The sequence below is a fragment of the Girardinichthys multiradiatus genome, chromosome 3 (genome assembly GCF_021462225.1).
Source record: "Girardinichthys multiradiatus isolate DD_20200921_A chromosome 3, DD_fGirMul_XY1, whole genome shotgun sequence".
NCBI classification, from domain to species: domain Eukaryota; kingdom Metazoa; phylum Chordata; class Actinopteri; order Cyprinodontiformes; family Goodeidae; genus Girardinichthys; species Girardinichthys multiradiatus.
The window spans coordinates 8,162,874-8,189,147 of NC_061796.1; the positions used below are offsets into that span (position 1 = coordinate 8,162,874).

The 26,274-nt window shown below is 39.6% G+C and overlaps 1 protein-coding gene across 2 annotated transcripts in view; it reads left to right on the top strand.

Annotated features, from left to right (window-relative positions):
• The first annotated feature begins 816 nt into the window (after window positions 1-816).
• Window positions 817-26,274, top strand: part of LOC124865666 (collagen alpha-1(XIV) chain-like) — a 189,246-nt gene continuing 163,788 nt past the window's right edge. The window contains exons 1-2 of one of the 2 annotated variants that reach the window (XM_047360966.1): window positions 817-1,254; window positions 5,717-5,832. In XM_047360966.1, the coding sequence (XP_047216922.1) occupies window positions 5,739-5,832 (94 nt within the window). In that variant the 5' untranslated portion in view covers window positions 817-1,254; window positions 5,717-5,738. The remainder of the gene's footprint in view (window positions 1,255-5,716; window positions 5,833-26,274) is intronic. The other variant, XM_047360967.1, reaches the window with a different exon arrangement.

Here is a 26,274-nt window from a genome sequence, read left to right on the forward strand (position 1 = left end):
TTATATGTTGTACTTTGTTTCTACCAGTAGAGTAACAAACAATGGACAGGCAATGGACAAACAAAGAAGTGGAAGCTGCTGCCAATGTCCAAACACAAACGTTGGTAGACTTTCAAAAAATTTAACTAAGCATTGATCAAAACCACTTAATGAATAAAATAAAGAACCATCATTCTTGGGTACAAAAGGTGCCACATTCATCTGTTCATTACTCCTAAAACAACCTAAAAAGCCAGGTAACAGTTTGCAAATGCACTATGGCACTATTGTCCTTTTGGTGTGGTGAAATTAAAATGGTAGAGTTTCGGAACATCATCTTAAAGGTGAAGCATGAATGTAGAAGTATAATCTTGTGTGAGTGTTTGGCTGTGCAAGGGACTGCTCTTCACAAAACTAATGGCATCACAGGGAAGCAATTTTATTTGGAAATATTGAAGCAGCACATCACATCCGTCATGATGTTAAAGAATGGGTAAAATGGACAACTAGGCAACTCTAAACAAAGTGTTGTGAGAAACTTATGGAAGAATAATCAAGATGTTCGACCCATGTCCCAAGCCGCAAAAATAACTGCACTTTGTCTCTTATAATTAGATGAATTATTAAAACTAAGCCAGGTTTCTAGATTTGTTATTGAAGTTTTTACAATAAGCGCAATAACATTTAAAGATTTAAGGAAAAAAAATCTACTTTAAACCGCTCACTAGTATCTCTGTTTTCCGTTACGATTGAAAAGCAATGACATTGCTCCTTTAAAATAAAAGCTCGCATAGAGCATGGTCAGGCACCTGCTCAGAGCGCACGGAGCCATCCTCTGACTTTCACTCTGCAAGTCTGCAAGAGACCATCAGAAGTGACCAGCTGGGTCCTTTGGTGCCACAGACTACGGATTAAGTCCTCAGTAGCAGGTCCCACCGTGGCCGAGGAAGTGCGCTAAAGGAGCCCCAGGGGGCTGAGAGCGATCTGAAACCTGCAGGAAGAATCTCCGCAGCGCCACTGCTTCACCGTTTTCTCCCTATCTGAGATGTGCCCTGCCAAAAGAAAGGGTTGGGACGAGGAGGATCAGCCGAAGGGAGGGATGTCTGAATAACAAGGAGAGAAACACCCACTCTCCATGCTGACCGTGTCCCAAAAGGAGTGAGAGAAAGAGAGAAGAGCGCTTCAGAAGGAAGCAGCGGCAGCTCTCAGACGTTTTTGGTGTTCAGAGGATCTCCTTTGGGGATTATAGGACGCTTTGAATTCATGTGTCCAGAGGTAGGAACGCGATTTTGTTTTTTTTTATTATACGCCGGCGTCTTTGAACGCCGCATTTGGGATGTAGCCCTGACTGTTTGCCTCAAATTGCGCTTGGAAACTTTATTGTGAATTAGTGAGCTGTAGGCTGAAAAGAAAACCGAAGATGCACCTGTGCGCTGATACCAGTTCAAATTGCTATTCCTTGTAATTCGGAAAATTGATTTTAACTTAAAAAACAACAAATTTTGTTGAAATTATGAGAAGATTGTTTTTGCGCCAAAAAAGAGTAGTTGTTTCCAACAGGGGTGCCTCCCGAAAGTTTTTAGAAGGGCTGCCCAGATGGGGGTCCACTATTAATATTTGGGTGGCACACTGAAATAATAATGCCATGGGTATATATAGAAGGTGGGGGGATGAGATATTTAGAAGTGGCACACAATAAAGAATACAAAATATGACACAACAATACATAAATAATCTTATTTTGAATTAACAATTAAAAATATTACACCTGAGCGTGTCTGGCTGGGTTGTGCAAATTTATAGGGATGGCCATTGCAGCACTGCTTTTCAAAAGCCCTGTCTTTAATCAATGCATGAGCATGTCTGCTATTGTTTTTTTCATGCCTCCTAACAATTTCAGCAAATGATTACAAACTGTGCTCTACATGCAGTATTAAACAGCAGCATATTTGTCTAATAAACTGATTAAATAGTAATCAAGGAGATGCCTGAAATCTGGTTTTCATTTACCAAGTCACTGGGTGTCAAATCTGCCTTTTATACACCCAAGAAATTGATATAGAGCAGAGGAAAGCTTTTGCCTTATGTTAAGGATTACACAAGGAGAAAATAGTAGGACTAAAACCAAACCTGCTCAGATTCTGACTACTCTTTGTTTTTATTGTTAGCCCTCCTCTGTGTGTTTCTTAGTGAGGCCTTTTTATGTCCTTCTTCATGTTTAGAGTATGATATACTGTTCTGAAAATATACAAAGCTGTTCCTTGAAAGATTGATAGTAATATTCAGTGTCAGTTCGCTGTTGGGTATGTATATGTATATACATGTATATATATATATATATATATATATATATATATATATATATATATATAAATATATAATGGATATCCATTATATATATATATATATATATATATATATAATGGATATCCCTACTTTGGTATGGGTAGTATGTTAAGAACAAAAGAATGTCACATCATTTGATGAAAATGATCAACCCACAAAGGGCTTAATCTAAAGTCAATAGGAAACTGATGTGGCAGGCTAGTCCAATTTGCTGAAATGTCATTGCAGCAATTCAAACTTGTACTCAGTAGTTTGTATGGCCAATACGTGCTTATATGCTTTCCTGACAACGTGGTTCCCTCAGGCCACCCTCATGACGTCAGTCAGAGACATTAATGCCAGTGGCTCGCTAGAGGTCACTTTGTAGGGCTCTAGCAGTATTCATCCTGTTCCTCCTTGCACAACGGAGCAGATACTCGTCCTGCTGATGGGTTAAGGACCTCTGACGCCCCTGTCCAGCTCTCCTAGAGTAGCTGTCTCTCTCCTGGAATCTCCTCCACGCTCTTGAGACTGTTTTGGGAGACACAGGAAACCTTCAGACAATGACATGTTTTGATGTACCATCCTGGTGGAGATGGACTCCTTGTGCAATCTCTATAGGGTCCAGGTATTGCCTCAAGCTACCAGTAGCGACACTGAACCTGGTGAAATGCAGAACTTCTGAAAAGCAATTAACAAAATTATCCATATATGTTTGTTCCCTACTTGGCTGTTTTCATTCAGTTTGAGCCAGTTTCCCTTTTATTTTTAAAGAAAGTAGTTGACCAAATGAAACATTTATGTTCTCTCTCTGATACCATCCCTGAATGTGTTTTTAAGCAGGTGTTCCCTTCAGTTGGACCCTCAGTTCTTGCCATCCTGAAGTATGGCACAAAAAATCCGTCCTTGAACCCTCAAATTTTAGACCAATTTCTCTTTTTGTAAGAAACTCCTGTTTCTTACAAAAATTTTGGAGAAATTGTTTTTATACAGATATATGACTTTCTAAACAGAAATGGGATTTTTGAGATTTTCCAGTCTGGTTTTAAACATCTACAAAGCACTGAAACAGCGTTGTTGATTGTTTATGATGATGTCCTTTCAGCAACTGATTCTGGAAGTTTTGTGATTTTAGTATTCTAATATCTCGTTTGAAACACTGGGTCAGGATTATAGGTGCAGCATTAGACTGGTTTTGTGTTTATACAGAAAACTTTAAGTCCCTGTCAGCACCTCTTTCCCGTGGAGTTCCTCAAGGTTCAATTCTCAGCCCTCTACTTTCTTTGTTGTATCTCCTCCCTTTAGGGTAAATTCTGAGAAATCATGAAATCTCTTTTCACTGTTATGCAGATGACTGTCAGATTTACCTCCCCTGTAAAGCCAAACAGCCCATGCTTCATCCAACCACTCCTAACGTGCATTGACAACATCAAAGCATGGATGGCCATTAATTTTCTGAGTTTTAATGGAAAGAAAACAGAGGTGATTTTATTCAGTCCTAACAATAATTCACACCGTGGTTTTCTGGAACCATATGTTAAGCAGCAGGTTTTCAATGTGTATCCCTGGATTCAGGTTTCAAGTTCAATAAACAGGTCAGCAGTACTTTGCAGGAAAGTTTCTTACAGTTACACCACGTTGCCAAACTGAAACCAGTCTTGTCTAAACATGACCTGTTGATAATAATCCATGCTTTTATCACAACTCGACTAGATTATTGCAATTCACTCAATGTCGGGATCGGCCAGGCCTCTTTCATGCCTTCAGATAATTCAGAATGCTGCTGCTCGTCCTTTAACCGGTACACACAAACCCCAACATATCTTACCTGTTCTACCATCTCTTCACTGGCTGCCTGTGTCAAAAAACTGATTTTAAAATGTAATCACATTCTTACTCCTCCATACCTTTTTCATGTGCTCCACCCCTATGTTTCACCATGGGCCGTTAGATCAGCTCACCAACTTCTGCTGGTTGTACCAAAAACGAGGCTGAAGCTCAGAGATTGGGCCTTTTCAGTCATGGCTCCAAAATTACGGAACAAGTTGCCATGAAATATTAGACAGTCTTTTTCTGCTGCTGTTTTAAAATCTCTTAAAAAGATACTTATTTTCAGAGGTGTTTGTCATAGTGTGAGCTGGTTTGTTTTAGTTTTTATTTGAGTAATTTCAGTCTTTGTAGTATGTTTTATGTTTGCTTTTATTGTTCTATTTTAATATAATGTCCTGGTTTGATCTGTTTCAGTACTGCACAACAGTTTGGTTAAATGATATTTTCTAAATGTGATTGGCTAAAATGGATTTGGATTTGAAAAAGCCCTTAAATTTAACATTGAATTATAAGAAACCCACCAATCTCAAACATTATTTTTAAAACCCCTGTTTAGGCTAAAATAATTCAGTTCAGTTTGACTAGTGTAGGTATTGTTGATGTTGAACTGCAGATGATCAAATATTCAATATTTGTTAAAAAACAGTGAAACAGCCTGTAGCTTAATGTCATCAAGTCAGTTAACCAACACAGCTTTTGGTACACTGTGCGGGACACAGGGAGGCCTCCAATCTGTGGTGTTGTTCTGTATGCAGGGAGACATCAAATGCACCAAATGCAAATACGTAATTCTTTTTGCTGTGGAAGTACCACCCCATCACAGAAGGATGCCCTGGACAACTAGCCACATCACATATGACTTTATTACTGGCTCAGGGTTACACTAAGAGTTATACTTGGGTCAAAGCAATTTTTGGTAAATTTGCTCTGTTATTCATGTGACTGTCAGCCAGGTTGTGTTGATCCCTTGAGACATATGATAAGATATATTTAATGTGACCATCCCTTCTGTAATGATGAGAGGCAGACTGGGGGGACAGAAGGCAGGTGACAGAGGGGATGCAGAGAACAAAAAATGAAAGGTGAAATGGGGAGATAGGGGAAAAGACGAGAGGTCCTGTTGCATTTGCTTTTCTCATCAGACAATTGGACTCATCAAATGATCCCTCTCTGGACTGTCAATCAAAGTATGGGCCCTCTCACCGTCACTTTGTCCCTTCTTTCTGTTGGGCCTTTCATAAAGTTTTCACGTCTTCTTTTTAAACAAAGCTCTCTCCTGTTTCTCCCCCAGCCTGCTCTGTGTAGGCGGGAGGCCTGATCACTGCTCTGCGGTCAGTCTAGACTACAGACTGCTGCTCTGTAATTGTAAAAAAAACAGAGGATTAAGGCATAAATAAGTGATTCCAGATCAGCGGGGTGGAATTGCATGGGTAAGATGGGTCTTGACCCCCAGAGTCTCAACCAGCTGAATGGCATTCAGGCTGTTTCTGTTGCTTTCTTATCTGCTTTCCTTTAAATTTTGCTCCTGATCTGTATGTTGTTCATTTACTGATTCAAAATGATCTTTTCCTTCTCTGTACAGGTCTAGACTGCTCATTTTGAGGATGTTGCTGATGAGAGAGGTCAGGTGGTGTTTGCTAGCTCCATTGGTTTTACTTGCCTTTGTTTCCTGTGACTCCAGTAAGACTCAGGGTCAAGGTAAGAACCTTTTCCTCGCTTTTCTTTGTCTGATTTTCACTATCCTGATAACATCCCCCCATACCGAGTCATTCAGGTCTTCTATATTATGCTCAGTAAACCCCCTTGCTCCTCATGTTTTCCTCCCGCCAAGCCTCACCTTATTGACCCCCATCGTCTTTATAACATGCTTCCCTCTCCTGTGTTTTTACCCTTACATCTCTCTGTTGTCATAGATCTCTCTCTGGGTTTCAAACTCAAATGAAATCACATCAAGCTTATGATCATACTACCTCTGTATCGTTATACTCTTTTTTTCCCTGTGAGCATGACACCTTCTGTCAATGTATCATACTTTTAATGAATGTAATGGTGTGCTTCATGCTGTTGTGATTTCTCAATGCAATGTGCTGCACAATGTGTCACCTCAGTGTGCTTTGCAATTAGATATGTAAGCCCAATTTGATCAAACTGAGTCTCATCAAGAAGTGATTTGTCTGTGTGAGTTCCTAATCAGAGAATGTCCGAAATACAGCTGCACCTTTCGATTTGTTCTTGTCATTTAGAGGCTAATTTATTAAAATGATTTTTTTTGGTATGTTGCTCCTCTCTAATATCTATTTGCCTTTGCTGCCTTAAACTGGGTTATTGCAAATTTTTCATGTAAAGATTTCATACTTTTCAAGAGACAAATTTTCTAAATTTTCAGTTCTTTTTTACCCACTTTTTACAACATGGAGCATGCAAAACATGCATGCTGGAAAGAACAAAGTAAGTCATTAAAAGAAAGAATTAAGGACAGATGAATAGTAGATAAAGGAACGGATCATGAATGCATATTTACTCATTTATTTATTTGTTTATTTATGTGTGGACGGAGGAGTTTATATGAATATATGAATGCATATGCTGTGTGGATGGATGGATACATTGAATGGATTGATAAATTAATGCATATAGATGATAATGCATATGGGTGAATGGATAAATGGAAAGACGAATGACTGGATGCAAAGGTTTAGATGGAAAAATGAAGGCATATACTGGATGGACAGATAAAACCTAAAGACCAGGGGTCTTCAACTCCATTCCTTCAGAGCTAATGTCCTGCAACTTTTAACAGGGATGGATCTAAAAGTTTGAGGACAGTGGCTCTTCCTAGTGCTTAACACACTAGGAATGGGAATAAAGACTGGAAAATATTTTTCCATGCTCTATTTTTCTTTATCTTGACCTGCATTACTCACACTTCATTTGAATTATATATTTAACACTCAGAATGCACGTGACACATTACCAATGCTAATGTTTTTCTTTCACAGAAAGGTACCATAACAGGGTAAATTGTTTAGATACCCATAATAATCCTACGATTGAGTCTGTGTTTGTAACACTACAGGTCCTTCTCAAAAAATTAGCATATTGTGATAAAGTTAATTATTTTCCATAATGTCATGATGAAAATTTAACATTCATATATTTTAGATTCATTGCACACTAACTGAAATATTTCAGGTCTTTTATTGTCTTAATACAGATGATTTTGGCATACAGCTCATGAAAACCCAAAATTCCTATCTCACAAAATTAGCATATCATTAAAAGGGTCTCTAAACGAGCTATGAACCTAATCATCTGAATCAACAAGTTAACTCTAAACACCTGCAAAAGATTCCTGAGGCCTTTAAAACTCCCAGCCTGGTTCATCACTCAAAACCCCAATCATGGGTAAGACTGCCGACCTGACTGCTGTCCAGAAGGCCACTATTGACACCCTCAAGCAAGAGGGTAAGACACAGAAAGAAATTTCTGAACGAATAGGCTGTTCCCAGAGTGCTGTATCAAGGCACCTCAATGGGAAGTCTGTGGGAAGGAAAAAGTGTGGCAGAAAACGCTGCACAACGAGAAGAGGTGACCGGACCCTGAGGAAGATTGTGGAGAAGGGCCGATTCCAGACCTTGGGGGACCTGCGGAAGCAGTGGACTGAGTCTGGAGTAGAAACATCCAGAGCCACCGTGCACAGGCGTGTGCAGGAAATGGGCTACAGGTGCCGCATTCCCCAGGTCAAGCCACTTTTGAACCAGAAACAGCGGCAGAAGCGCCTGACCTGGGCTACAGAGAAGCAGCACTGGACTGTTGCTCAGTGGTCCAAAGTACTTTTTTCAGATGAAAGCAAATTCTGCATGTCATTTGGAAATCAAGGTGCCAGAGTCTGGAGGAAGACTGGGGAGAAGGAAATGCCAAAATGCCAGAAGTCCAGTGTCAAGTACCCACAGTCAGTGATGGTCTGGGGTGCCGTGTCAGCTGCTGGTGTTGGTCCACTGTGTTTTATCAAGGGCAGGGTCAATGCAGCTAGCTATCAGGAGATTTTGGAGCACTTCATGCTTCCATCTGCTGAAAAGCTTTATGGAGATGAAGATTTCATTTTTCAGCACGACCTGGCACCTGCTCACAGTGCCAAAACCACTGGTAAATGGTTTACTGACCATGGTATCACTGTGCTCAATTGGCCTGCCAACTCTCCTGACCTGAACCCCATAGAAAATCTGTGGGATATTGTGAAGAGAACGTTGAGAGACTCAAGACCCAACACTCTGGATGAGCTAAAGGCCGCTATCGAAGCATCCTGGGCCTCCATAAGACCTCAGCAGTGCCACAGGCTGATTGCCTCCATGCCACGCCGCATTGAAGCAGTCATTTCTGCAAAAGGATTCCCGACCAAGTATTGAGTGCATAACTGTACATGATTATTTGATGGTTGACGTTTTTTGTATTAAAAACACTTTTCTTTTATTGGTCGGATGAAATATGCTAATTTTGTGAGATAGGAATTTTGGGTTTTCATGAGCTGTATGCCAAAATCATCCGTATTAAGACAATGAAAGACCTGAAATATTTCAATTAGTGTGCAATGAATCTAAAATATATGAATATTAAATTTTCATCATTACATTATAGAAAATAATGAACTTTATCACAATATGCACCCTTTTTAAGAAGGACCTGTATGTCACTCATCAGACCTTGGGAAGGTTTACATGCATTTGGTATCAAACCAACTGTGATGATAGCAATCACATGGACATGATGCAGAGGGAGTCTTAAATATTTAGCTCATCCCGCTTTGCATTCATGTGTGTGCAGTTTTTATGCCTTTCAGGATTCCCAGTCATAATGAAGTTGCAAAGCTACAGGTCTGATTTAAAGAATCTCTCCACAAAATATTGAAATGCTTTTATCACTTTATCAACTATGAATATTAACCGTTAAAGCTACCGTGTTTTGGTTTGAGGTTCTCTTTAGATTTTGGGTCCTGAACGGATTGAGTGGGTCTGCTGTATACGTCTATCTGCCTGCTGTAAACAAGCTTTGTTTTAAAGTACCATTAAGAGTTTTCTGTTTAGTTTTGTTCTTAGGCCCAGGCTACATTATTCAAGTTAATCTTCATAAACAGATTTTATGTTCACCAACATTTTAAAAAGTAATGGTTTCCATACAGTTCCTGTGGTTTAGAGTCTGTTCAATGAGGTGCCAGGGAAGTTTTCTCTAGCTATGGTGAGCATAAAGTAGGCCCTAGTGCAGCCCAGCCCCTCCCCCACCCGTTTCTCCTTTTCATTTTTCCTTTATTACAAGAACATTTTCAAATTTGCACCACCATGCCCAGTGTGACCTAACAATGGTATTAATGTTTTGTTTAACACTTCCTGTCTTTGTCTGTATAAGTCATGATATTTAGATCATGTGATGCCATGATGCATCCATGTTTCCATCTGGACCTGTTATTTTCTACAAACAAATTCCCACTGGCGCTGTCCAGTCTGCAATCCCCAGCAATCTTTTTGAATGTCCAGTAGTCTCTGGTAAAACCTCTGGTATTCATAGCTGAAGTTCAGTAACCTCCTATATCTTGATGAACTTCAGCATGTCTATTGTGATTTGCTTTACACTTCACTGTCAACACACTTGTTCTGTCAATCTTCATATGTGTATCTAGGTTTCAAAAAGTACAACTTTTATAGATGGCATTATTATAACTAATCAATGTATTAAATTAATTTCAGCAGCATATAAATAACTGATTTAATGTTGTGTTTTGAATAAAAACAATTAGATCATGTTATGCATTTTTGTTTTTTTGTGCTATTGTCATGATTCTGTGAAATATTAGTATATTTCCTCAAAGTTATCCCACTGTGAGAATTTTAAACTGGCCATTTTCTTCTACACCATCACTGAGATTCCAGTTGAGATGCTCCACAACATATTCTGCGCCAGGAGGAGGCGATGACATTGATATTAATAATATTAGAATTCAAAGCAAGCAGATCTGAGGATACATAAAGCAGTGCTAGGCTAAAGATCTGAAAGTTTATTGGCATGAAAGACGTTTAGGACATCATTTTCAATAATTTTAAGAAAATGTTATGTTTTGAACTATCCATACCGACAGAGGCTTTTGGTCCTTATTGTTCATTTTCCTTTTTCCCTTATAATCTATCCTGCTGTTTTTGAGGCTTTCTTCATTATATGTTTCCGGCCCTATTTAGCCATAGTATTTCTCGCCTCATATCAGCAGTTCCTGCATATTTTTCATGTTGAGATTTTAACACTGAGAACCTAGTCGATTACAGCTGAATATGAGCAAATTCCCTGACGCTGAAGGAAGAGTTCTCCTGTTGAGTCCCTTTTATTAGGGAGGGTATGGAAGTCATTAATGTCTCCTGGGTCTGCCTCTGTAAGCTGGTCACAGCAGATTTGAGCTTGAGACTTATAGATCGCTCTGCTCATTCAGGATGCTTGTATTTACAATTGACATGTCTTGACATTGTCAGAGACTCCCTCCAAAAAAGTAGGCCGGACCATGAAGGATGTTTTTTACAAGGAAATAAATGCTGCAAATGGTCTGGAACTGAAGCTAGACAAGCAGTATTCGGACTGTTATTTCAGTGATGCGTCTTTTTTTAGCCTGCCATGTAGTGTCTCCAGTGAAGTCTACTAAAGTCTGCATTTAGTCTACTGACATTTTTTCTTGTTTTAGGCAGAGGTTTAATTTACTTGCCATGCTCCTTAACCAACATTTACTGTTTCAGTATGCAAAGCTCTCTCTTTCTGACAAAGTGCTTAAGGTTTCCCCGGACATGCAGTAAATATTTATCCAAAGTTGCAGATGCTTTCATTCTTACAATTTGTAAATTCTGTCAGCTTCAACAGATGTACTTCTGATGTGGGCAGTCCTGCATTCAACTGGCAATAACTGTCAGCGAAGCCTCCAGTCAGTGGTGTTGTTTCGTACACTTCACTCATTAACCTGAGCTAAATGTTACAGCTAAACTGCATCCACAAGATTTAAATTAGCGTAAGCTCCTGTTTCACTTCTCCGTCTGAATGTAGGCTGAGGCTGTGATTAGACATGGCAGAGCTTTGAAGCTAAACGAGAACATCAGCAAACTATCATGCTCACAGTGGTACTGCTGACAAGAAGATTTCATACTATATTTAATGTAGCAACAAAGGCTACAGGTACCCAGCACAGTTCTGAATGTAGACATTTAAGGGAAAGAGGAAAAAAACAATTACACGCCTCGTAAATCCCTAAAATGTCTATGCTGTTTAATTTTTCATGAGAAACTCCAAGTGTTAACTTGCCTGTGTGGTTCTACAAAAGGTCAAGGTTTCTTAATAATATTGGGATGCAGCATCATAGATGTCTGGTTTAAAGTTTCTTAATAATCTTTCCAACTGTCCTCCACTTATTTGCGACAGGGTTGTGGAGGTAAAAAAAAAAGAGTGGAGAGAAACCTAGACATCCTTCTACCTACCGACACTCTCTAGCTCATTCTGGAGCATCCAAAGTTATTCCCAGGGAGAAGAAAAATCTTGTCCTTTTAGTGAGTTCTAGGTCAACCTTGGAGTTTTCTTCCTGTGGAACTTGTCCACAAAATCTCCAGATGGAGGCAGCGAGGTGTTATCCATGCTCAAACCACTTCAACCGACTCATTTTTATGGAGGAGCAGCGACTCATCTGAATAATAGAGCCCCTCACCTTATCTCTGAGGCTAGGTCCAGCCAGCCAATGAAGAAAGCTCATTCAGCCTCTTGTAGGCAGGATGTCATTCTCCTCATGATCTACATCTCCTAACCACAGATGAGGAGCAGAATATTGAATGATTGTATCGAGAGCTTCAGGGGAACAGTCTCTGCTTAAAAGGGAATATCTTATTCTTATTAATAAATGATAGCAGGATATTGCTGGATATGGATTGAAGGAATGGTGCCTCCTGAAGAAAGAGGCCAAAATGCAAAGCTCTGAAACTGTTTTTGAGATATTTGTGCAAAAGTGCTAGGAACAGAAATATTGCCACCCTGTAGGGGCGTAATGGTACAGTTATCGCTCATTAGTACAAGTAGCAAATTGAAGAATAAGACAATCACAGAGTAACTGATTAAAAAAAGGCTCCCATGTCTTTTTACTGCATTTTGTTAGGTGTTGCAACGGAAAATGAGTTATCAAAAGCAGTCCACACCAAACTAATGCAAGAACGGCTTCTAGTAATAGCATGCAGGAGCCTTAAGATCTACCTGCTTGTCTTATTTAATCACTAATTTGTAGAGGAGCTGTAGCGGTGGAATAATGGCAAGCCAAATGGTTGCTGTTTAAAAGCCATTTGTGTATTTATTCCATATCCTTAATTTCAAGAATCATTTTATACTATTTTGCTTTTTATACAATGCATTTCCTGATAGAGTTTAATAGACTCCACTGAATATGCTGGCTGATCAATATCAGGTACCAGTCTTCTAAAGGAAGAAAGACTGTACATTGAACACTGGTTGGTTCAATGTACAGTCTTTCTTTTATTTTCACACTGGGAAATGTTATTCAGTTATGTGCTTTATTTTACATGAAGTTAAGATTAAATCAATTGGAGGAAATCAACTGGAAACTGGAATGCCTTTTTTCGTTCTTGGTCACCAACAATTATTTCCCATAGTAGTGACTTCTACTGTTTAGGAAGAGAAAAGCAGTGAGTTAAAAGAATAAACACTGAAATTGTGTTTTGAATCTCATTATGAAAGTCTCATGATACAATAATTTATTAGTTATTCTCATTTATTTGAAAACCCTTGTTCACTTCGTCCGAGATGATCAGATCTCTTGGAATTATATTCTGTTGAATAAAAACCATGAATTGGACTAAATCGACGTTGTACAAATAGCTGTGGGCTGCTCATGTATCTTCAGTGTATCACGGTGATGTTGTTGTTTTCTGTTTAATAGAAATAAAAAACAGAAACATTTTGTTATTTCTGCTGTTAAACCATATCAAACTGTAACCCACAAACCCAAGATACATTCTAGACCTTGAGCTAGGAACATCGTTACACCTATCTTATTCTATGCTGTGCCGCAGCGTTCTTCTGTCTGACTCATGGGAACATCTATGACTCTTGTCCTTTTTTTTCCAAGAAACTCAAACTGTGGACAGTTTTTCAACAATAAGCAGCTTATTTTTAAATGCAGACATTTCTAAAACTTTAGAAAGAACAGGAAGAAAATGTAAATTTGGTTCTCTGCTCATCCAACTCAGGTAAATGAGTGACCCGATGCCTTATGTTGCTGTTTTCAACTTACTTTATTCCTAGTTAGAGAAAGCTGTTTTAAAAAAAAAATGTATTCATATATTCAGGTCTGAATAAGTCATGCATTGTAAAGGTTTTCATGGGAACGTGGGTTGGTGTGTGTTGCTTCATGGTTTTATGTGCTTACTTGGATAGTTCATTACTGGGATTGATTTAGTCGATTGGCTGACAGTCTGGATCAATAAATTGCTTCAGGATATATCAAAACAGATTAAGTGTTAAAGTGCACATTTACACAAATAATGCACTTTTTGCGTGTCTGTGTGTGCCTGGTGCATTAGTATTACTGGTAGTGTTGGGCAGTAGTTTCACTTCTAATGACCAAGGGGAGAAGCCAATGATGGGAAATCATTTATTCATAAACAAAAGAGGCAATGAGATGGGACAACCTGTTTTGAATTTAAAAACTGTTAAATTATCTAAACCCCAGCTGCTGTCACCTTCTCATCTGCCTCTGCTGATTGTAATCCAGCCTGTCACAACCATCAGCAACCTCAAACTGAAGACAGTGTTAAGTTAAAGGAGAGGTACTGTGGCCCTCTGGTACTGACAGAAAGTATTGATAATTTTCATAGCCTGCTGTGGCTGTAAGCTGAACATAATGAAATGGTGAAGGCTGCAGGATTAACGAACGCCTGGAAAGCCATTTAGGAGTAAGTAAACTACTATAAAAACAGTTACTGGTAAGAGTATGGTTTCCTTCACCGTATCCAGGTCACTCCACATCCAGAATGCATGCATAAGCTAAATTACACACTACTGAAGGTACAAACAGGGAGTGTCAGCTGAAGCAGCAACTATGTGACAAGCATGAAATAGACCACAAGCTTTTGAGAACATAAATGTGCTTCATATACTGAGATATTGTGCAGAAACCTAAGGTGGATGTTCCATTTGAACTTAAGTATTTTTCCAACTATTTTTTCACCACAAAAAAATATAAATCTACATGTCAAATAAAAAGAACACATACCAAAACGTTTTGAGTTTGGACAAAGATACGTTTATCAAAACATATTTTTAAATAGTATATTTAGCTTGATGGTGAAAATGCCAGTCCCTACCATATATGGAAAATGAAGCTGCGGAAAGACAAAACTACTTTCCTATCACAGTCAGACGTATGGAGGGGTTGTGATTTTTTTCATTATGCTAAAAAAAAAAAAAACGTTTTTATTTGCTTGCCTAATTGTGTTGTAGGAAAAGTGCCAGAATATTGTGCTGTTGAGTTTGTGGGAACAATAAAAAACACTACACAAAAACCAGTTAATATCTGTCATATCTCCTGATGCTGAAGCAGCAACCCTATATCTCTAATCTAGATGCTTGTTTTAGCTCAGAGCTACACCTCAAATCCATGTTAGGCAAACAGGAACTGCTGCAAGCATACTTGAGGGCTTAAACAGTTTGTTCTGTTATCCTCTACTGTAATCATCAATTACTATGATTTTGGCAGTTTCTCAGAAAATGTAAATATCACGAGACCAAATAAAAAAGGATTGTAGTACAAAAATGTCAGCTTACTGAAAAGTATGTTGATAAACTGTACATTGAATCCACTCAGTGCTTGGTCAGGGCTCCTTTTGCTTGTATTACTGTATTATTGCAGCATGAAATTCTATATGGTATTAAAGATAGGGCAGTTTGTTGGCTAATCAAGCAGAGTCATAATCGTTCAACCATCGATACTTTTGACAGAGTCGGCAGGTGGCAAATCTGCCTGGAACAAAAATCAGCATCTCCATAAATCTTGTCAGCAGGGGGAAGCATAAAGCATAAAAACACAGTGGTACAACACTAGCAGATGAAACAAATTCCCAAATCATCACTGACTGTGTAAACTTCACACTGAACCTCAGGCAACTTGGATTCTGAGTCTCTCCTTTTTTCCTACAGACTCTGTGACCTTAATTTTTATATACAAAATTAACTATAATCTGGGAAGAGGATTTTAGCCCACTGAGCAACTGTCCAGGCCTTTTTCCTTCTTCGACTCAACAAAGTGTTGTCTTGTTCAGGAATTACTTAACACAAGGAATGCAACAGTTGAACTCTGAGTCGTGGATACGTCTGTGTGTGGTGGCTCTTGAAGCTCGGACTCCAGCTGAAGTTCACACAGTGCTGCATTTAACTCTGTTGCTCATGCATTTTTCTGGCACACTTTTTCTTCCTCTCAACGTTTCACTCATACTCATATATTTGAATGAAGCACCCTGTTAACAGCCAGCTTGTTCAGCAATGATTGTTTGTGACTTACCCTCCAATGACTCTCTGCTGGACAGCTGTCTTCCATATGATTGTGTAGGCCATGATATAACATTTCTGTGCTAAAAACATTCTTATTGGCCTGATGTTTTTTAGTGGAGTTTATATATTTATAAAAGGACACTGCACATTATTTAACTTATCTCTGTCTATCAGGTAAATGTGATTTACCTATAAAGGCTAATTGTCATTTGCAGTCCCTGGCAGGCTGATGGTATAAAACAGGATTAAAACATTAAATCACACACAGGTGTTACATTTCAAAATGTCAAAATATTGAAAAATTAACCAAACAAAACCCAAATATATAAAAACAAATGTGTTTAATATGCAACAGTCACTAATCTACATATGATCACAGATTTGATTAGCTACCAACCACTGTTTTATTTAGAGACATGCCTATAAGATGTAATGTTCCTCAGTTCTGGCTGTACAATGTTCTAAGCACGAACTGCCCTGTGCTGACTGCATTAACAGAAATAAATGCTTGATATATTTCACTGTGTGTGTAATGAATCTATATTGTATATGAGTTTGACTTTATGAACTGAATCACAAAAATCAATTAACTTTAAATCATTTTTCTAATTTATTGAGTTGTACGTGTATGTTGGTTGTAGGTGGGATCTAATTGCAAGCATACTGAACATGTTAACTATACAAACCTTTGCATATGTTTTAACATATAATCATGGCAGAGTTTAGATGATATTTTTGTTACAATAAAGACAGCAGAAATTTATATTTCCTTGTTTACTGTCAACTGTTTAAAACAATTATGCCTGCTGAGTATTGTGTTTTTTGGCCGTTTTTCTTCCTCTTCTTCTTCACTATTATTATTATTAGTATTATTTTATCATTTAAATGCACAACATCATTGTCTCTTTGACCAGACTGCTCAAGGGGATAGATGGGACAACAGTATAATCATGTAACTTAGTATTCAGTCACACACAAACTCAATGTAGCAGACAGATGACTGCTGAAAGAAGGCAACAAGGATGCGATGAAAGAGTGCAAAAAGGCATTAATTCACTGAAGCACAAGCAAGAGTGGAGGGGAAGAAAGGAAGGGGATACAATAAAATTGGGGAAAAAAAGAGCAGAACAAATGAGAGGTAGAGGAGAGTTTAAACCCAGAGATGATAGAAGATGTGATAAAAGAGAGAAGTGTTACATGAGAGCAGTGGAGGAGATAAAAAGAGAGGAGAGATGGAAAGAAGCCAGAGTGGATTTGCGTTGAGTGCTGTCTCTGTGAACAGAGTAGTTTGTGTACAAACGACACGCCCGCCACATTGAGTAAGCACATCCAGGCTTTCTCCCTCAGGTACTGTACAGGATAACTATCTTGTGGTGAAAGAGCAAGCATTTGTCATCCATAAATCCTGAGTATTAGCAGAGCTCCTGTAGCCTGAATAGTCTACGGAGTCAGTACCAGGCTTATCTGGAGAGACAAGGAAAGGGTAACCAGGGACTTAAAGCGAGGAAGGGAAAAAAATAAGTAGAAATGTTGGCGGGAAGATAAAAGAAGTAGCAAAATCAAAGTGTGACTGATACGAGACAAGGTTGAGAAGGAATCTACTGTAGAAGAGAAGATTTGGAGGAGAAAGGGACAAGAGATGGAAATGAGGAAGAAGGTGATGCTAAGGAATGGTAAAGAGTAGGCAGAGAGACTGAGAAGTCAGCAAGCTCAAAGAAAATCACAAGTTAGGACAAAATATGATGAAAGTTGAACACGGATATTGTAAGGGGCAATGAAGAATAAAGGAGAAGTGAGCAGTCAAAGTAAAGTAAGGGAGAGAAGTTGATTGGAAAAAAAAACTACATAAATCAGAGAGGGAGTCAAATCAGCCAAATCTTCGTTGCAGCTGAAACCGGGACAATGACTGAGAGGATGGTGTGGAGAATGATCCACTAGTGAGCATTTACTCATCAGTCAGGATCCCCTGTGAACTGAATTGCTTCTCTTAATCCTGGCAGGAATAATTCCCTCTCAGACTGGGAGTTTCAAGCTGTTCTTGCATCACTCTAACCCAGATAATTCCAGTTCCTACTAGGCCTCCAGCTGAAAGATGTCTTTAGTCCTCACACAGAACAAGAGATAACACAAGCTCAAATTTAAAAGACCCTTTAACTGAAGGCTCAAAAAGGAGAGAGCATGTTAAATATAAATTAGGAAAGAATTTGCATTAATTTCAGTTTCTCTAATATTTTGCTGTTATGGTTATTTTATTATTCTTTTGTCTTTTCTAAAGTTTTGTAGTTCTGCTGTGGTTTTAGAAAGTATTTTGAAAATTACTCAGTATTCCTTGGTTTTCTTCAATTTGCATCTACCTCACTCACACCTGTGGCCTACAAAGCAGGCTTAGTGGTTCATCAAAGTAACTTCAGGTCTAGTTTTACACAATGCTGGTTCGTTTACCTGGGTCTGTCACTATGGTAACTCATTTTGGAAAACCTAACCTGGTCCAGAGCAGGTTAGGTTTCCAGATTATGGATTGAGACTGTAAAAGCACTGCCATGATTTTCAGTAGATTCTGTCACAGCGATTTTTCTTTATAACTTATGTAGAGTCACCCTAAACCTTAATGAAAACTTTAAATTAATTTTACCAACAGACTTCAGTGTTTACTCGCCTTTTGAAAACACAAACATTCAACATGAGAAACCAGGCTTAAATGTTGAGTTTCAGGAACAGAAACACCATTTACGACTACTGGATAAGTTTAAGTTAATAGAAAATGTGAACTCTAGAGGAGTTTAAACTCAAAGGTGACTGAAATGGAAAAATATTCAGTGTTTCGCACAAATCCATAACTAAACTTAACTGGGAGTTGGAGGTGCTCACCTAGGGAACCTCTTATGCAAGGACTGCCACTGCTACCTGGACATATTGAACTTGCTTGCAGGGTCCTCTACTGGATTTGCAATTATGCCCTCTGTGATGACTACTGCCTCATGTCAGATGATAAAGTCTTTGCATTATCACTCAGTTTAGCTTGTGTTCCCAGTCTCAGTTTTTAGTTTGTTTCATTACTCTGAAAACAAATTCTTGGAATTCCTGCATCATCTATTGTTTACATATAAAAATGGACTTCTGCCATGACCTTCATGGTCCTTCTTGCACCATTTGGGCCTTCCCTTTAATCACTTTTTATCCAAAGCATGCCAAACCAAGAAAAGCTTTATTGATATGTTGTAGTTACAAAAAATCTGCCAAAATTTGGGGCTGCGTTTGATATTAGGCACAATTATGAAGTCCTCCTACACAAGGACTTCATATTGTGCGGCACAGAGAGAAATTATTAAATGCATTATGGAAAAAATCTTGGCACTTACATCCAGCAAGGGATTGTGAAATGTGGAGCTCTTGGATGATATTTATGACCGTATGGTGGTAAACAAGAACAGAAGTGACAGATTGTTGAAGGGTAATCAGATGTCCTGTTAACATCCCGGCTTTATTTCCAAAAGTCATTCATCAAAATATATTGTTTATACAGGACGCTCATAGATCTTGACATTCAGAGATTTAGTGGGCTCACATTATTTTCCACATAGGTTTGCTCCATAATTCATTAGGTGTATGTGATCATTGACATGCAAAGCAAAGGTAGAGGCACTCAAGGCAATTTTCACCCAATTATAAAGTCCTACCTACTCACTTCACCTACCATCAAACACAATAAGTAATACGAAGGTAGTAATCTTCTGAGCGCTATCATGCACTTAAAATTATTCATAGATTTTTATTGTGTGGTATAATTATACCTTTTGAGCCCATGCCTTTAGAATATTGTATAGGTGGGGCAGAGTTGTTTCTCAAGAAATGCAGCAAGGAAAGTGTCAAATTAAAAGTATTATATGATGTTTTAGCAAATTACATTAGACCCTGAAATATTATAAGAGGATGTGATTTCTGTCTTTCTTTGTTTGGTTTGCCTAAGAGTCTGGACTTATGCGATTTCATTAATAAAAAGTAAAACAAGCACTGATATTAACTACTGTTAAACAATGTATTTCATTTTTTTGTGATACTCGTACTTGTCGTCTTCCACTTCATCCGGGACTGGGTCCAGCTCCAGCTCCCCCGGGGGGAGCCCAAGGCGTTCCCAGGCCAGCTGAGAAACAATAGTCGCTCCAGCGTGTCCTGGACCGTCCTCTGGGCCTCCTCCCGGCGGGATGTGTCAGGAACACCTCCCGAGGAAGGCGTCCAGGAGGCATCCGGTATAGATGCCCGAGCCGCCTCAACTGGCTGATTTGTGTGGGACTGTGCTGCATTTTTCAATCATGTCCTGGTGTTCCTCAAACAGAAAAAATTTCCCGCATTTGACTGGGTCACATTTTGATAAGTCAAAAAACTATCAAACTGGAATTTTTCTGAAATGTAAAGAAAGCAGTGCTGCAGTCATCATCACAGAGCCACATCAGCTGTCAATTAAACCACACAGCAGCAGCGTCCCATGTCATGACCAACCTGCACGCCATAATGCTAGTAAAACAGAACAAGAAAAGGATTTTCTTGTATAGCTTACATTAGTAGGCTATACAAAATATAAGGTAAAGTATGTCACGGAAAAGAAAATGCAGCTACAACAAAGACTGGGAAACAGCTTAAAACTGGGTCAGGCCAGTGAAAGGTGATCTCTGAGGGATTTTTGTGAAGTTTGCCAAAGTTATTTTTCAATTTCACTTGGAGGGCAGCACGGTGTGAAGCGACACTGTAAATGTCAGTTGCACAGGAAATGCACAGCTGAAAAAGCCACCTGCTGATCTATGGACTCATTTTTACTCAAACCCAGAGATGACTGCCAGACGGACAAGGTGACAGCAGCCGAGATTAACAACGTTAAACTTTAAAAGGTTGTAATGTTTTTTTATAACTTGTGCTAATTCATTGTTTTACACTAACTAGAGATTGATGAATGTAATGTAAGATCTTTAATAAATAAATTTTTATGACATCATCATAGAGTTTGTAATGTGTCCCAAGATGTCCCTCATAAGCATCCTTGTTGTCCTGCATTTGGGTTTTTGACATCTGGCTACCCTAGTGGTATGTGATAAATCCTTTTTTTTTTTTTTATATTGCTAGTAAATGTTGTTTTTTTTCAGAGTTTTTGAATTTCAATCAATTTTTGTTAGTGAGTACATCAATATGTATATATATATGGTCATAAGATTAACAGAAGTGAACACATACCGACATTTCTCACACATCTGCTTTTCTGCGGCTGTTTAGTGCCTTTAGCACAAATTGTAACAATGCTTTTGAGATGTATCTGTTATGATTTGCAGTCTGAATGAAAATTGAAAATAAATCTGTCTTTTTGTTTGGTAAGAGTAGTGTTTTAATACAAATCATTAGCATTATAGCATAACTGGCAAAGTCATATTTGTCACATTAGGACTTGGCAAATATGGATAGGCAATTATGCTTTGAGGCTAACGAAATGTTTAACTGTTTGTATTTATGGAAAAGGCTGAATTTTTTTTTATTAAAGAAAGAAATTCAGCAAGAGTCATAAATTCCTACTAGAACTGTCAACCAGGACTCTTTATGGACCCCATGAACCAGTGTGAGTATGGGATCATGTAGGTTTTTTTAACAGTTAGTTGAGTGGTGATCTAAGTACCCAAATGCAGGCATGCAGGAGGCAGGCTGGGTGTAGAAATAAAGGTATTTAATATAAAAAAACAAAAAAAACAAAAACAAAGCCCAATATACAAAACAAACCAGGACACAGTGGTAACCTTAAAATACTTTGCTATTTCATATACCATAAATCATTAGCTAAATGTGTCTTTTCTAGATTTTCTGCTAAAAGAACTTTCGCTGTATATGGAGATAAAAACAAAAATTTTAAGATTGACCAATGTTGTCCATTTGCCCCTACTGAGCACACAGAAGTTTGAAATAAAGTAATTTCAAGGTCTAGCTATCCATTACAGAAGTACAGAAAATCCAGCATTAATGCTTCACCTTCTCTTTCACACATGGCCAGTCTTGGCCCCAGAAACCCAAGATAATAGCAGCCAACTGCAGAACCTGAGGCTCAGAAATGAAAACCCAAAATTAATATGGTCAAGAAGTGGTGGACTAGGGACACAATGAAGGCTCACAGGCAGAAACAGTGGGAACAGGGCAAATTTTTACTATTGAAACATACAGTAAATATGAAACAGATGCAAAAGACAGAGCAGCTGGAAGACCTGTTTAGGACACAGGACGGACAGAGGGAGGAAGAATAAATAACTAAAGATGCTGACAACTAAACACAAATAATACATACAAAGTAGATGACATAAATTTCTAAAATTCATTGTCTGACCCATAAATATGTATTTGTTCACATAAACTATGTCAAGTTAAGTAATATAGAACAGAGACTGGAAAGTCTACAGTGCCTTGATAGATAGATACCTGTTCTTCTCCAGGTATTGTCATGTTACAACCACAAACCTCTTATTAATTTATTTGTATTTTATCTGATAGGACAACACAAGGTAATGCATAATTATGGAGTGCAGAGAAACTAAAACAAATCTGAAACTACCTTTGGCTGCAATTGCAGCTGCAAGTCTTTTATGGCATGTCTATGTCATCTAGAAACTGTAATTTTCTAGCTCGATGTGTGGCTTCCAGGGCCTTTGGAAGAGAAACAGGTTTGCAGACAGGGTAAAGAGCAGCTGAGATGTCTTGAGAGCTGTGCATAAGTAATATAGCGGTATACTATCTTGGATCCTCGTCTCGCCCTGGTGGAGGTTCTCAATGGGGAATTTCAAGCACTGAAGGAGTCTCTGGAGTCCAGCGAGGAACAACTCGCTTCGCTGACGGTTGAGAACCAAATGCTGAGGGATAGCGTGAAAACACTTACCGATGGAATGACGCAGCTGTCTGGCATAAATAAAAAAAGGAAGAAGACTATCCTGGATATACAGGCTCGGGACATGTGGGACAACCTTGTCTTCTCCAGCATCCCAGAATGTGCGGAGGTGGACACCAAATCCACGGTCCATGAACTTCTCCAACGTCAGCTGAAACTCAAGTGACGAGGTGAAAAACCTCACATTCCATTGTGTTCACCGGTTATGAGGTAAGAGGCCCATCTACAACTGGCCTCGGCTAATTGTAGCGAAGTTTAAGAACTACAAGCAAAAAGAGCAGATCAGAATTTGGGGCAGAGCTGCAGGGAACGAACTTCAGCGTTAATGACCAGTTTCCAAAGGGGATCCTCGATCGGAGGCGAGATTTATTCCCAATCAGGAAAAAATATATCACAGAAGGCCCGGAGCTACATTGGCTGTAGATAAACTCTTTATTAATGGTCAGTTGTTCAGGGACTGGGAGATCACTCAGTGGCTTTATTAGGAGCAACAGCAGGTTAATCTACAACATGTAGCATTGGTTAGATAAGAGGTTAGATAACTTGCAAATGTAATCTAATGTAAAGCACAGCTCAGCATGTTTACATTTTTAGATGGGGGCTGGGCCAATACTGGACTTTTGGGTATCGCTCCTTTTTGTCTTATTTCATTTTTTTTGTTCCCACAACTTTCTGTCACTCTTTTCTCATTCTGTTACATACAAACATGGACACTCACACACATAAACAAACACACACAAATATATCTTAACATAACCTTATATCTCTCACCCCCTTCCACCCAAAGCACCTTCTTTATTTTCTGTCTTTTTCTCTTCTATATATCTGCTTCTGGACTTTATATCAGGCAACTCCAAACACTAACTATGATTTTACTTGGGTCTATCTGTTTCTATGGTGTCATGCGCTGTCCAACTTTGGCTACACACGGCGCATTAAGGTTTGTCACATGGAATGTGCATGGAGCCGGCACCAGAGAGAAAAAGTTAACAATTTTTAACCACCTTAAAATACTACAGGCAGACGTTATCTTATTACAAGAGATTCATAAATCTGCCACAGCTGAAAATGATCTCAAATAACTTTAGTTTCCCAGTTTGTTTTCTGCCTGCGATAATTCTAGGCAAAGGGGAGTAGCAATTTTAATTCACAAAAATGTTATCTTCACAATATTAGACATAGTTACAGGGTTAGATATTTAATAATAAAAATATCTATATATAATCAAAAGTTATGTATTGTCAGTTTATATGCCCCGAATGTTTATGACCCCCCCATTCTTCCATATTTCTTTTTCTGCACTGTCTGAACGCTTGGTCACTTCTTCTTGGGGGCGATTTCAACTTTGGTCTGAGTGAAGAAATAGGTTTAGTACAACAGGGACTCAGTGCAGTTGGCAATCAATAAACATAGTTAAACTGTACTTGAGTGATTATGGACTTTGCGATGCATGGCGATATCTTCACCCTAACCATAGAGCATATACTTTATTCTCACATGTCCATCACTCCTAATTTCATCTGGATTATTTCTTAGTCAGCAGCTCATTGTTGACTGACATCTTAGACACTGAGATACACCCTATAGCTGTCAGCGATCATGCTGCTGTCTCTTCAACTCTAGTAAATAATGGCAGACTTCCGCCAAACATAAATTCTGCCAATATTACTCTTCTGTGTAAACCAGGCAAAGAACCAGTATTTCCTACCAGCTACCGTCCCATATTCCTTATTAACGTTGATCTCAAAATAATTTGTAAAGCCCTCGCAAAAAGACTAGAAAAGGTAACTCCTCTCATAATACGTAATGACCAAAGTGGTTTTACAAAAGGGAGGCATTCATCCACACATTAACGCAGATCACTTAATTTAATAGATTATTTATACAGTAAAAACATTGAGACTAATATGTTATTTCTAAATGCAGAAAAAGCATTTGATAGAGTTAACTGGAATTTCTTGTTTGCAACCTTGAGTAAATTTGGTTTTGGAAATTCTTCTATAAACAGTTGTAGAGCTCTGGGGTGCGGGTGCGTCATTGGAATGTCTCGAGGGTTTTCCATTTCCGTGGTCCCATGGCAGCCTGGTCCCCAATTTTGATGTACAATATAGACACTCTTACCTATACTGTTTTCATGACACATGTAGGGCCTCGAGGATGGGCATGCTTTATGGCATCCAGAGGGGAGTGTGTTTTGTTAACATTTATTAACTGTGAAGCTTTGATTGGGATGTAGCTTCGCTTTGGTGGAGGGGCTGGTGGGGCATGGTGGGGGCTTTTGGCCCCGGGTGCGTGCTGCCGACCGGGGATTTTTTTGCCGGGTGAGTTTGTCCCTTCTTGGAGAGGAGTCGGGTGTCCATTTTAAGTACTGTGCTCAGTGGTGTCTGCTCTGTTGCGCTAGTGGGCACCTGTATTGGGGAGGGCATGGTACGGCGAGGGTTCTTGGAGTGGGGCTGGGTGTGGAGCTTGTGCTGTGTGAGTGTGTCTTCATTGGCTTTTTGGGGGCTCGTCTTTGGGGGTGTGACCCTGTGGGGAGGTGATTCATGGCATTTGGGCTCGGGGGCATGTGTTTGATTTCTGCGTCCTGGTTGGGGGTGGCCCTGTGGGGAAATTCATGTTGGGGGTCATTGGGGGTGGGGAGCTCATGCGGTTGAGATAGGTGTGAGTTTTTATGCGTACGCAAGAGGGTGGGGAAATTGTGATTGTGACTGTTTGTGCCTGTTTTTGTGTGAGGTTGGGCTGCTCCACTTCCTGAATCAGCAAATAGGCCCCCCATCAAATGTGGGGCCTATTTTCTTTTCGTCCCACTCCGTGCCAGTGGCTGGTGTCTCTGCCCGCTGGTGTATTGGTGGTTTTCAGTGTCTGGAGCTGTGTGCTTTGGTGTGTGCGGGCGCATTCCCTGTGCCTGCTTGGTGGGCCCTGGGCCCTCTGGCTCTGTCAGGCCGCTGCTTGGGGGGTGATGTGCCCCGGGGTCTCGGGTCTCTAGGTCCATGGCTGATTCTGCTCCAGTGCAGATGGCTGCCGATGGGACGTTTTGCATCTATTAGTAACATGCACCTTTCGGTAACAGTGCTGTTGTTATATATGTTTCTGCAGGTGTAGAAGCAGTCTTCTAGGGTGTTATCCTGTATTCTCTCTGTATCATACACCTGCTTCAACAAACCCACTGTCATCTGGACAGAGCCAGTAGCACTGTATCCGGAATCTCGTTCTTTCGGTCATGACCCAAAGTTCATGGCCATAGGTGAGGGTAGGAACGTAGACCGACCAGTAAATTAAGAGCTTTGCTTTTCGGCTCAGCTCTCTCTTCACCACAACGGACCGGCACAGCGCCCCCATTACTGTGGCAGCCGCACCGATCCGTCTGTCGATCTCCCGCTCCATTCTTCCCTCACTCGTGAACAAGACCCCGAGATACTTAAACTCCTCCACTTGAGGCAGGAACTCCCCTCCAACCTGAAGAGGACAAGCCACCCTTTTCCGGTCGAGTACCATGGCCTCGGACTTGGAGGAGCTGATCCTCATCCCAGCCGCTTCACACTCGGCTGCGAACCGCCACAGTGCATGCTGTAGGTCTTGGCTAGAGGGGTGCCAGCAGAACCACGTCATCTGCAAAAAGAAGAGACGAAATCCACTGGTCCCCAAACCCGACCCCCTCCAGCCCTTGG